Raw genomic sequence first — 12,950 nt, 5'->3', positions numbered from 1 at the left:
CACACTCCCACGCTGTAGAAAACGATATATCCGGGTTGCACTTTTCCTGGTTTCCCTGTGTTTCATCTCTCTCTCCCTCTGGCGGGTGTGTGGATCAGGCAGAGGCTAGATCCCATCTGGCGATTCGGTTGCTATGGTAATGTCAATACGGACCAGCAACCCACTCACTGCACCCCTCACCCACCCGCATAGAGAGAGAGAGAGAGAGAGAGAGAGAGAGAGAGAGAGAGAGAGCATCACCCCCAGATGTATCACTCTCCTCTCTATCCCCCACCTGTGCACCCACCATCAACCACCTGCACACGTAAAGAGCGGCTCGCACCCACCCGCCCACGGCCAGGTTGGGGTATTGCCCTGACGTGAGGGTGGGCGGAGCAGGAAGACGCCCACCACCAGTCCTGCCTGCACGCCCGTATATGGCTGTGTACGAGACAACGACCCACACACACACACAAACACACACACACACACACACAAACAAAACTATCTATCTATCTATCAAGAAGGAAGTGAGTGAGGTTGTGTTGTAGTGAAGGTGTGTTAATGACGGGTTACGGTAGTGAGATGTGAACAAATTGGTTTTGGGTTTCTAATTGTCGTTGGGAGAGGGGGAGGGGAGAGGGAGGAAGATGGGGGAGAGGACGATGGGAGGGAAGAAGAGGAGGGGAAAGGGAGGGAAGTGGGTGTAGGTAGTGGGTGGGAGTGGTGGTGATGGTAGCTAGGGGGTGGTGATAGTGGTAGTGGTTGTTGCTGGGGGTTAGGGTGGTGGTAGTGGTAGTAAGAGGGGGTGGTAGTAGCTGCATGGGGTGGTAATGGTGGTAGTGATTGTGGTAGCTGAGGTTGGTAATGGTGGTAGTGGTGGTTAGCCTGCCTGGTTCTTACTAACGTGTTGTTTTCTCTTCCAACAGGTACGTAACGCCCCCCCCCCCTACCCCGCTACCCATGTAAGGTAAATTGACCTTGATTTCCCTTCTCGTCCTCCCTTAAAGTCAAGGTCATCAACTGGAGGAGGGAAGGTCAAGGAAGGTCGTGTGTGTGTGACCTTGTTTCTCCTTGAAGGTCAAGCCAAGGTCACCATCGTTGGTCTTGAAGTAGAGAGAAAGTACTGTAGGAAGGTTAATTTTCTCTCTCTCTCTCTCTCTCTCTCTCCTGATTTAATTGTTCGTCTTCATTGTTTTGTTCAAGGCGTCTCCCTTTCTATCCTCTCCTCTCCCTCTTTCTCTCCCTCCCTTAATCTCTTTCTCACCCCTCCCCCTTCTCCCCAACGCCCCATTCACACTCTCCCCTTCTTGTAGCCAACAGCCCCCCCTCCCCCCCCCCAGCTGAGGCAACGGGAGGTACACACAATGATGGTTGTCGTGGTGGGTGGCTGGGCGGGGTGCTCCACTTCTCACATACACGCAAGCACACACACAAACACGCACACACTCCCACACGCAAACACTCACGCACACACTCGCTTACTCTTATTCACTTCATATCTGCAACATCTGGTGAAGTCACCCAAAAAAAAAATATGGGTTCAGTATCGATGTCATTATGAGGTCGTTGTCCGTATGTGTGTCATGACGTGTGTGGGAAACATTTACATGGATATTTACAGCCTCAATCTTGAGAGAAATTTAGCGCGGGGAACCTTTAGAGGAGCCTGGGTGGGGTAACGTAGTATCCCCTGCACCCGTCGTCACCCCCACCCAATAGAAAACGGAGATGTTGGTGACGTCACACCCAGACAGGCGTTAGTAAACCGTAATGTTTTTAAGTCGCTATTATTATCTTTACTTACTACCTCTTTAAAAATCTATTAATATAACTTATTTAATATTTTGGGGGGTAAATTATATAGTGTTATGGTGTTATGGTGGCGTGTGTTTGTAAGATATTTTGAAAATGTTTTGTTTTGGTTTGAATCAAGTTGAATCGGGGAAAGGTTTTTGAATATACTGGATTCTGCTCTGACGTAAGCTGGCGCCTTCCACCTCCCTCCCTCCCTCTCCCCCCCCCTCTCCCCCTCCCTCTCCCTCTCACACGTTAAAGCTGTAACAGTATTGTGGCATCGTGTTTAGCTTGGCGTTTACATGCAGATGGGTAGTTTGATAGGACTTGCCATAGGATTTCCTATAGGACCCGCTACAGGATTTCCCATTAGACTGCGGACGGTCAAGTGAAGGACGATTGACTATGACGGAGGGACGGACGGACGCCAACCCACCAAGGATGAGATATCGGTAATCCCCAGAGGACGTGAACGAGCGTGACTACTCCTGGTTTACTTAACACGCGTCGGGCCTCGTGAGTCCTGGGCGCCGAGTCATGATCACTTAATGGATATCCGAGGGTGGAGGGTCGTGGTTTGGTAGAGGAGGGAAATTGTGGAGGGTTGTGGTAGTAGGTGAGGGTGGAGGAGACGGAGGGAGTTGGTTGGAAAGGGTGGAGAAGGGTCGTGGTGTGGTAGTTGAGGGCGGAGGAGGGTCGTGGTGGGTGGAGGAGGATCGTGGTGGGTGGAGGAGGATCGTGGTGGCAGTAGGTGAGGTGGGTGGAGGAGGGTTGTGGTGGTAGTTGAGGTGGGTGGAGGAGGGTCAGGAGATGGGTGGAGGAGGGTCGTGGTGGTAGGTGAGGTGGGTGGAGGAGGGTCAAGGTGGTAGGTGAGGTGGGTGGAGGAGGGTCAAGGTGGTAGGTGAGGTGGGCGGAGGGTGGAAGAGGGTCGTGGTGTAAGCTAAGGTATTAGTATTAAATGATGTGTAACTTTGCCGGACGATCTACGTGAGGAATGTAGTTCCTGTGTACCGTCTTGAGGTGTAGAGGCGCCGCTTGGACCGAGGAGAGATCTCTCATCTCTCCGTGGGTGTAGTGACAGTGTAACCCAGTAGTGTATACGTGTTGGGCCGCGAGAAGACACCCAGGACAACACAAGCAACACACACCAGGAATTCTTAAGAGTGTGTTGAGTGAGTCGCCTTCATCACCAGGGCTATAATGAGTCTCCTGGCGTGTGGTCTTCAGGGAGCTGCTATGTGTCTCTTGAGTACACTTCCCAGGGGCATATTTCCAGGTACGCTACATTGTGGGTTTGGGTGTAGCGACGCCAAGAAGTAGTGGGTTTGGGTGTAGCGACGCCAGGAAGTAGTGGGTTTAGGTGTAGCGACGCCAGGAAGTAGTGGGTTTGGGTGTAGCGACGCCAGGAAGTAGTGGGTTTGGGTGTAGCGACGCCAGGAAGTAGTGGGTTTGGGTGTAGCGACGCCAGGAAGTAGTGGGTTTGGGTGTAGCGACGCCAGGAAGTAGTGGGTTTGGGTGTAGCGACGCCAGGAAGTAGTGGGTTTGGGTGTAGCGACGCCAGGAAGTAGTGGGTTTGGGTGTAGCGACGCCAGGAAGTAGTGGGTTTGGGTGTAGCGGATGTGCAGAACTTTGAATACCCGCAGTGTAGGTTTATCAGACACCCGTGGACTATGATGACGTTGGTAGTGTACAGAAGAACCTTTGGGTGTAGATCCTGTGTGACGTATTAAGTGCCCAGGGTGTAAAGGTACCAAATACTGAACAAGACATTACTTTAGTGGGTGGTGGTAGGGGGGAGTGGTGGTGGTGTAGTACAGGTGTCCAGAGCAGGTGTTCGTACCAGACACACCTGACAAGTCACAGGTGTGTTACGCAGGTGTGCAGAACACTAACTAAACTCTGCCAGCTCCTTAATTCACACCACTTTGTTGCATACTTTGTTGTTATTATTATTGTTATTATTATTGTTGTTGTTGTTGTTGTTATTGTTGTTGTTGTTGTTGTTACTCCACCTACCACCAACTGTATCCTCCATGAAACTAACTGTTGACTGTGGCGTTAACTGTATCGTGTGTGGCAGAGTACAAACTGTCAATCGTGTCGTTAATAGTAGCTCGGTCTGTGGAACTGGTGAGACGGGCTGACTGTTTTAAACATCGGACTGTGTCGCCAGTCAGTGGAGCAGACAGTACCAGTCGGTCCGGTAGTGTAACAGACAGTGTAAAAGAAAGTCGGACAGTCAGTGTAACAGTGGGACAGTCAGTGTAGTCACGGGGCTGAGTGACGGGTGGCCTCCTTACCCACACTAGATACCGGTTGTTGCCCTGGAGGAGCTGCCTGAAGGTGGGGTAGTTCTCTACAGGTGGGGAAGGTGATGGAGGCTTCCGCAGTAAGATCATGGTGGAATAACTATGGTGTTTGGGTGGAAGAGGAGATGGAGTGGAGATGTAGGGGTGGTGGTGGAGACTGTGGGTGGAGGATGAGGGAGGTGGGGACTGTGTGGGTGGAGGATGAGGGAGCTGCCTGGGTCACGCTCGACTGCTCCCTCACCACAACATCATCTCACACGCTCGTCACAAACCCACAACACGTCTCTGTGATCTGTTCTCAATAAGTTATATACACTTCCTGGGTTAAGAAGCAGAACATCAGTACATACATACATACGTGTGTGTGTGTGTGTGTGTTGGAGTATACTGTAATACTACTACTGGGAGCTGTGTGTATACTGTATATGAGACGTGTTGTGGTATACTGGTTTGGGAGGAGGGGGCGATGTGGGGTGGGGGGCGGCCACAGAGATACCTGGGCCCGGTTCGCCTTAATGCAACATTCATACCGCGACTCTACGTTACCCTAGCTGCTGCTACTACTACTACTACTATTTTTTTTCTAATATGGCCTCCAGCCTACCTCAATAGTTACACCTTCGCCGCCATTTTATTACCTTAATACTAAATATCCTAATACATAAGTAGCTATCCTAACCGTGTTGAGTTAGTTGAGCAGCAGATCTATGCGGCATTCAGTGACTGTAGCCTCATAGTCAATATATGCAACTGTTGTCGGCTTTGGGGCCGAAGCACTCGTTCCCCTGAGGCAGAGCAAAGCCGACCGAAGGAGAGAGAAGGACAGTCGACATCTCATCCAGGCTGTAACATAACTTCTGGGCTGCTGCTTCTGTTCGGATATCACCTCCGCGAGTCTGGCGTAGAAGCATCTTGCACTTGGTCCCATCCCACCAGAGGTTGTGAACACTACAGGAATGAAGCTGCCTTGATCAAAGTCTGAATTCTCTCCCCGTATGCCCTTATCTTGTCGTTCTCGTTCCTCCTGTGTGCAGCATCGAAAGCTAAGTTACGGTGACATGCGGCCATGGGATAAAAAATCCTGATGTCGAAGAAGGCTCGCTGTCCCCGCGTCCAGAATCCTCGAGCACTGACGTCAACACGGGCTTCGTTGGATGTGTTTGAAGTCCTATGTTGGAAAATCTCACCGTCCAATGGAAGGAGGGTCGGTTCAACCCTGACATCACGGCAGATTTCCTTCAACATATTTGCTGTGAGATCCCTTAACTCGTCATGCTTCATACTACTACCACCACATAAGTACTTTTTAGGCCCACGTGTCAGGACTTTTTAGGCCCACGTGCCAGGTCTTCTCCTCCTCTTCTCCGTTCTTTCTCAGTTATAATAATTCTTCAGGTCGATGATTCTCTCCGTCCAGTGCCGTATTTTTAGACTAACTGCCCCTGTGTTATTGATCATGTTATTAATGCTCTTTCTGACCCCCATCCCACCCCATCCCACCCCACCCCATCCCACCCCCCCCCCACGTTCCTAAAGGAGCGTCCAGACTAATATCGAACGAACAGGAACAAAATGAGACGAGAATTAGTGAATATTTGCCTTTGCTTGTTCCATAGTGTGTGTGAGTTCGTTCGCTATTGATCTTCGGCGGATGTGATGATTCCTAATATGTTTGTTCCCGTGTTCTCCAGTCTCTTGTGTTCCCTTCTTCTTGTTCCCTCCCCGTGTTCCAGTCTTATATTCCAGTTCCGTTTTCCCTTCTCGTGTTCCCGCCCCATATTCCAGTCTCCGTTATTTCTTGTTCCCGTGTTCCATGTCTTGTGTTCCTACCCCGTGTTCCAGACCCGTGTTTACAGCTTCTTCACCTCAATGCGGCCTCGACCTCGCCACAGGTTTTGCAGCTTAATTGGGCGTAGTTTTACCTGAGGGTGAAACATATCCATCTAGCGGCCTCCCGTAGTCACTGATCCCACACCACGGGGTAACGGGAAAGGTCAGCTGGAGAGGTCGCAAGGGGTCAGGTCACGGCAGCTAGACGTCATGGCAGCAATAAATTATCCAGTGTGTTTCAGGAGTTAAGTGATGGGTTGTGGGTGGAGGAGTGTTGTATGTAGTGGGTTGTGGGATGTTGGGTGTAGTGGGTGGAAGGATGTTGGGTGTAGTGGGTGGAGGGGTGTTGTGTGTTAGGTGTAGAGACAGTGTAGATCAATGGCACCTTCGTCTGTCCTATATTTCTCACGGGGTATTGGTCAGGGGAAGTCGCCTCGTTAACATCCTGAGGGTGTAAGTTATGGCTTAAGACGCTTTAGCTCTGTCTGTCTATCTGTCTGTCTGTCTGTCTTATCTTATCTTATCTTGGGAGGCGATGGAGGGTTTTAGTGTTATCTTAAAGCCGTGTCCTGTCCTACTCACCTGGGGCCACCTCATTTCACCTCACCCTACCTTACCTGGGGCCACCTCATTTCACCTCACCCTACCTTACCTGGGGTCATCTGCCTTTCGCCACCATCGTCACACACACACACACACACACACACACACACACACACACACACACACACACCAGCCACGTGACGTCAACAGGTACAAGGTGATGGACCGATAAAAGAAATGAAAGAGCAAAGGTGAAATCGTACCGCCGCGGGGACACCTATTCCACACGAGTCGTCTTGTAGAGAGTGCGCTGAGTACGGTGATTTAACACATTGATTACAAGGATTTTTAACACCTAGAGTACTATGATTTAACACCTAGAGTACGATGACGGATGGCTTATTTGAATAAAACTGGGGTTCCACTGGCTGTAGTAATTAGGTATTCGTTCTAGGTGGTATATAGTGGTTAGTGTTTCTTTATAGTGGGGACGATGAAGTGAACGACCATATCAGGGAATGAGTCAATTGATAAGGAACTAACAGCAGCGGGGAAGAAGTAGTAGCAGTAGTGGTGTCGAGATGAATGTAAACAGATGAGTCATTTAGTGGTGTCGTGTGTGTGTGTGTGTTGTCTGTTTACGAGCGAAAGATAAAGAAATATGCAGAAAGATATTGAAATGGTATGGATTTGAGGTGTGCCATAGATTTTTTTTTTAGATTGCCCACGAGGGGACTAGTTTATTGGGCACCCCCTTACATCCTGTGCAAGGTGAAGTGAAGAAGCGTTTACAGCGCCCATCTGGGAAGCATATGGAGTTCATGCTTGCCTTTATGACTCGTGCATTAAGGGCCAATATATCTTTTACGTTCGTTCTCTTCATCTCCTTTAGTCGACCTTTTGAGAGCGGGGAGGTTTGAGTAGGCGGGTCGCTGCCTCACAGTTGCGTCATTTTGTGTGTGTGTATATAAAAGAAAATGTTGGCATTTGCGAATGGACAGTGGCGAGAGGATGAGCCCGGGTGATGGATACATGTCTAGTCAGTGTTCCGGGAGTGTCCTGGTGAGAATGAGCGTCCCTCCTGCCCGCCACACAGCTCCTCCACCCCATAATGGACATCTCAGGTGTGATTCATTGGTGCGCTGGTAAACAAACACATCATGTACTTGATTCGTGATATGTGAAAAGTTTGACACGTGTGAAGGAAGTGGCTGAAAGTTCTTGTATTCAGCCAGGTGTGAATTAAGATCGACAGGTGTAGTTCTCTCGCTGTGTTTACTGAATCTGTGGCCGTTGTAGTGTACTTCCGACACCCCAAGAGCTACATAACACAGAGTTTACTTTAGTCTTTCTACACAACATACCCCCCAGCCTCTCACATCTCATCCCGCTAAGCTCACCTGTGGGAGGGGGGCGAGTCTCATGGTGATATGGAGGGGTTAGGAAGAGCCCCCGACACCGCTACCAGGTAAACATCCGGTGATATAGTAGACATGGTTACGTAGCACAGGTGTAGTTAAAGCTTTCTTGAGAAGCGGTGGAGACTAAGCTGACCGGTCGTGGTGGCTTAAGCTGGGTGGGGGGGTTAGTACACGTGACGCCTCGCGACCACAATCTCTCGCTCACACAGCTGATTGTCTCACCTCTGGGTATTTACGTTAGTGGTCAAGTGTGTATCCTTAGCTACGATGTTTGTGGTGGTGGTGGTGGTGGTGTGTGGTGGTATTGTGATGTGGTGGTGTGTTGTGATGTAGTGGTGTGTTGTGATGTAGTGGTGTTTGGCGTTGGTGGTGTGGTGGTGGTGGTGTTGTTGTGGTGGTGGTGGTGGTGGTGTTGGAGTGAGTGTGTGTGTGTGGTAATGTGTTGTGGTGTGTGGTGGCGTTCTTGTAGTGTGATGTGTGACAATGTGATGTGATGGTGGTAATAGCTTTTGTGATGCTATTGTGTAGTGTGGTGGTGATGGTGGAGGAATGGTATGATGCAATAGTGGTGATGATGGTGTGAGGAAATGTGGTGTCTTGGTGGTATTGGTAGTGCCGTTGTGAAATGGTGTAATAATATGGTGATGTGTGGTGTTCTGTAGATAATGATGATGGTGATAGTGTGCGGGTAGATGTAGTGTTGTCAGAGAGCATGTCACCATCCCTTTCCTTCACCACACACTCTACCACCCCCCACACACCCCACCAACTTCCCCCTCCCTTCTACCTCAACCCCACTCCCTCACACACCCCCAACACCTCCCGCTCCCCACCCCACACACATCCCCTCCCCACCTTACCTAACCCACTTTCCCTCATAATACATTACTACTAAACACAACTTTAATCCCCACTTACAACCAAACCTACTTAACACATTACTTAACATAGGAACAACCGCATCTTGATTTCTGTTACTTTGTGAAATGTTGAAGAAAACGGGGAGAGATTTTTAAGATGGGGGCATGGGGAGGAGGGGGGGGGGCAGGTTGGGTGAATATTGAGTAACGGGGAGGTGTGTGTGTAAACTAGGTTGGGGTGTTTTACGGAAGATTGGTTACATTTTGTGTGTGTGTGTGTGTGTGTGTGTGTGTCGTGGTGTGAGAGGGGTGTTAGGCGGAGGGAGGAGATGGTGGTGGTGACTCGTTGCTTCAGCAGGTGTGACGATCTCGTCAACTCTCACACCTCATTGTCTTCTCACCTGCGCTCTCTCTCTCTCTCTCCTTCCTCAAGCACTGTCACATCAATTTTAATTATTTCATCAAAACTTTCTCCGAAGACGGTTCATTATAACACAGAGATTGTCAGTGTGTGTGTGTGTGTGTGATCCGGATGTTTTTGTATAGGACTCCATGGTGTGCATCGCCTCTGTTTTACATTATGGAGAAAACGGTTCATTTCTCATATAATAATTTTGGTACAGGGCTGCTATGTATAATCACCACTCCATCCTAAATAATAACTACGCATCTTAAAAATCAACTGCGGGCCTTAAAAATTAACCACGCCTCCTTAAAAATCAACTACACCTCCTCTAAAATCAACTACGCCTCCTTAAAAATCATCCACGCCTACGTCAGGTCAACTGCGTCATAATCTGTGCCTCTCCCTTTACCCTCACAGAGTTAAGCACCGCCCCCTCCTCCAGCCTCCCGCCCCCCTCCAGCCTCCCCCCTCCCCGTGACTTCACCACAGACTCCTCAGCGTGGAGGAGGTTAATGTGTGGTGGGCACGCACTACCCATTGTCGCTGTGTCGTGTCGGGTCCTCACCACACAGCCCACGCCTCCTCCTCCTCTCCTCTCTCACCACGTACTGTTAGTGTGGTAGGTGGCGTGGTTCTAAGTGTGTGTGTACAGGAGGTAAGTTTATGTGGTAGGAAGGTAGGTAGGTAGTGTAAGTAGATGTGCTAGGTAGGTAAGTAGGTGTGGTAGGTAAGGTGTGGTAGCGGGTTATCGAGGGAGAAATTTCTTACTCGGGGTCTTTCTGTCAACTGGTGCAGCAATTGTCTCGCTGGGCCATTGTCACCCCCGGTCTCCTCCTCCTCCACACCTGTATCTCTGCTTCTGCTGAGTCTAGAGTCTTGTGTCTGCTGTTATCTCTCCTTTTGCTGCCACTTCTGCTGTTAGGTTCGCCTCTGTTGATGGTGATCCCTTTAGTGCCGTGATTCCCTGTACTTACTCTACCTCCGTCACCGCCTCTTACAGGTAGATTAACTAACACACAGTCACCTCGCGTATAATCCTCACCTTGGTCTGCCAGCTTAAGGGATCGACACATTTCATTACTTCGGGGGGTGGAGGGGGGTCAGGGATAGTGATTACATGGTGTGTCGAACTGTAGGAGTCGAATCATTGGAGTCAACATATCCATGGAATCGAATCCTTGGAGTTGAATACTGTGAGAGAGAGAGAGAGAGAGAGAGAGAGAGAGAGAGAGAGAGAGAGAGAGAGAGAGAGAGAGAGAGAGAGAGAGAGAGAGAGAGATCACTCTCATCTCCACACACACACGCTACAGTTACCAATACACCTTTAATTTCATCCTTTACACCTGCATCGTCATTCACCCCCTTCTACCACCACCCATCACACACGCAATACACAGAAGGGGGTAGACTACACAGGGAATAGCGCGGTGGGGTCAGGAGCTTTCTGTGGTCAGCAGGAGACGTCCAACCAATAACCTAACCTAACCAACGTCTTCACATTCCTCCCGGGGTCGTCATTATTTAGTGGGTTGTTCTCGCCTGGTCAACGTGGCGGCGACTCTCCTGGGATTACTTAAAACTCTGCCTTGTTCGTCCTGTCCTGTAATGAGCTAGGGTGTCTAATCATCAGGTGAAATAAGCTAAGGTGTCTAATCATCAGGTGAAACTAGGGTGTCCAATCTTCAGGTGATTCCGAATTTTCACGCGTAAATATTAAGAAAAATACAGACTCCATTTTATGATACAGTCACTACAATAGGATGACTGTACCTGTACTTTATACCTGTATTATTATTCATACTTGTAATTTATGTATGTTTAAGTAATGTTTGTATTATGATGTTGGGAGGGTCAGAGAGGTGACCTTTGACACTGCACTCGTCACCTGGTTGACCTTTCACTTGACACCCCTGTGACCTCTGACCGTCATTGAGTTTCACCTCCCCCCCCCCTCCCGTGCTTAAAGTTTACACCCACCTCCTCTTCCTCCTCCAATATCCCCCTCCTTCTCCAGTATCCCCCTCCTCCAATATCCTCCTCCTCCAACACCCTCAGTTTTTTACACCTACTTCTTCTACCAACCACGCCCCTCCCACGCTCATCACCTACACCCCATCCTCGTCCATTATCTACAGTACGCCCCCTCCCACGCCCAAATACTTCGGGGGCGTTAGTGACGACGCCAACGGTTGATAACGAGCTGAATCAGCAGTTTCCCTCGTTAATTTCACGTAATGTTGCCTTCGGTGTAATTGAAAGATCTGAATCGCTTTTCTCTGTAACTTGGTGTGTGTGTGTTAACGTGTTCTTCGTATGTGCGTGAGTGTGCAAGCGCGTCCTAGCGTTCGTTTGGATGTACCGAGATGACAAGTTATAAAACACACACACACACACACACACACACACACACACAGGAGCCAGAACGTCGTCAAGACAAGCCATAAAAATATAATAATACGCCTAATCCAGTAACGAGACGAGTTTGCACGGCAAGCAATAACCCCTCCGATTTTATCTCCTTATTTAACCTCCTCCCTTGCCTACACTGAGCTCTCCCATCACCTTACACACAGCCCAATTTTGTGTAGAAAGTTATCTCAAAGTCGCCCATCTGGTATATGTTGTTTAGCTCGTTTTTTCTCACCGTTTTCTTTGGTGCTTTAACATAGAAAACGACTCAAGTTTTAGGGGTACCTCGTAAAGTTTACCTCCACTCTCCTCCTCTTGGGTTTATTAGTATTTTTCTCTCACATGATAAACGGGTGGTAGTGACTTGGGGATAAGATTGCGCGTGTGTGTGTGTGTGTGTGTGTGTGTGTGCAGCTGTGAAATAACTGTGTAAAGTCTCCACCGGGTGTTTTGTCAAGCCGGGTAACTCTGTAAATTCGGTTAAATGTGGTTGATAATAGCGTTTGGTTGAGGTGTTTTTGTCGTTGTATCATTTAAGCTGCTCTTTCTCCGCGCCGCCTCTCGACCTCATATCTCTTCCCGTTATGTAATTTTTGCGCGTGTCATAATTTGTGTGTTGATGGAGTGGGGTTGACCTTTAACCTCCTCCCGCGACAACGAACGACGACAAAAAACAAACAAAATCTCTCTCTCTCTCTCTCTCTCTCTCTCTCTCTCTCTCTCTCTCTCTGTTATTTTTTTCCTGCACTCTGACCTTTAAAACTGAAATATGGTACATAAGCGTGTAACTGTTTACTGTAACCATAGTACAGTACTGTACTTTATACACAAGTAAATGTTTGTATACTGTACCTAAACCTGAAACTGTACCATATTTGTAATGAACTTTCTGGATCTGGGGCTCAGAACTTGTTATTATGTGGAAGGAAGCAGAAATTGACAGGTGGCCGACCCAGAGATGCACAGCTGCCGTTATGTCATGATGAGAAAGACCGCGTAGTGGATGTTATTTGCACCAAAACAGGATTTTACATTGTGTAGGGGCATTTTGAGGTGTGGTGGTGATGGCTGTTGTTTTTATTGTGTGTGTGTGTGTGTGTGTGTGTGTGTGTCGTGGGGTGAAACACTTAGTAAGTGGTGTGGGTTGAGAATTTTGTGTTTATGGTTTGACTCTCTCTCTCTCTCTCTCTCTCTCTCTCTCTCTCTCTCTCTCTCTCTCTCTCTCTCTCTCTCTCACAGCATCACACATCACTACCCTCCGCTGTAGAGAAAGGTCTTGTTTGGGTAACCATTCTCACCGGTATTGTTATTATTATTCAATTACCAGCCTGGACAGTGGGCTCCCTTGGTCTACCTCAGTGACCAGGCAGGAGGACTCGACTCTCAGTTACCCGTG

At 48.9% G+C, this 12,950-nt stretch overlaps 1 protein-coding gene across 4 annotated transcripts in view; it reads left to right on the top strand.

Annotated features, from left to right (window-relative positions):
• Nucleotides 1-12,950, top strand: part of LOC121868387 (cytohesin-1-like) — a 205,806-nt gene that overhangs the window by 84,367 nt on the left and 108,489 nt on the right. The window contains exon 1 of one of the 4 annotated variants that reach the window (XM_042368953.1): nucleotides 2,962-3,052. The exons of 2 other annotated variants lie outside the window; for them this stretch is intronic. In XM_042368953.1, coding sequence (XP_042224887.1) covers nucleotides 2,977-3,052 — 76 coding nt within the window. In that variant the 5' untranslated portion in view covers nucleotides 2,962-2,976. Of the gene's footprint in view, nucleotides 1-2,961; nucleotides 3,053-7,554; nucleotides 7,583-12,950 lie in introns of those variants that run through there. One more of the 4 variants, XM_042368956.1, reaches the window with a different exon arrangement.

This window comes from Homarus americanus, unplaced genomic scaffold (assembly GCF_018991925.1).
Source record: "Homarus americanus isolate GMGI-L3 unplaced genomic scaffold, GMGI_Hamer_2.0 scaffold19318, whole genome shotgun sequence".
NCBI classification, from domain to species: domain Eukaryota; kingdom Metazoa; phylum Arthropoda; class Malacostraca; order Decapoda; family Nephropidae; genus Homarus; species Homarus americanus.
This window is presented reverse-complemented; position numbering and strand designations above follow the sequence as displayed.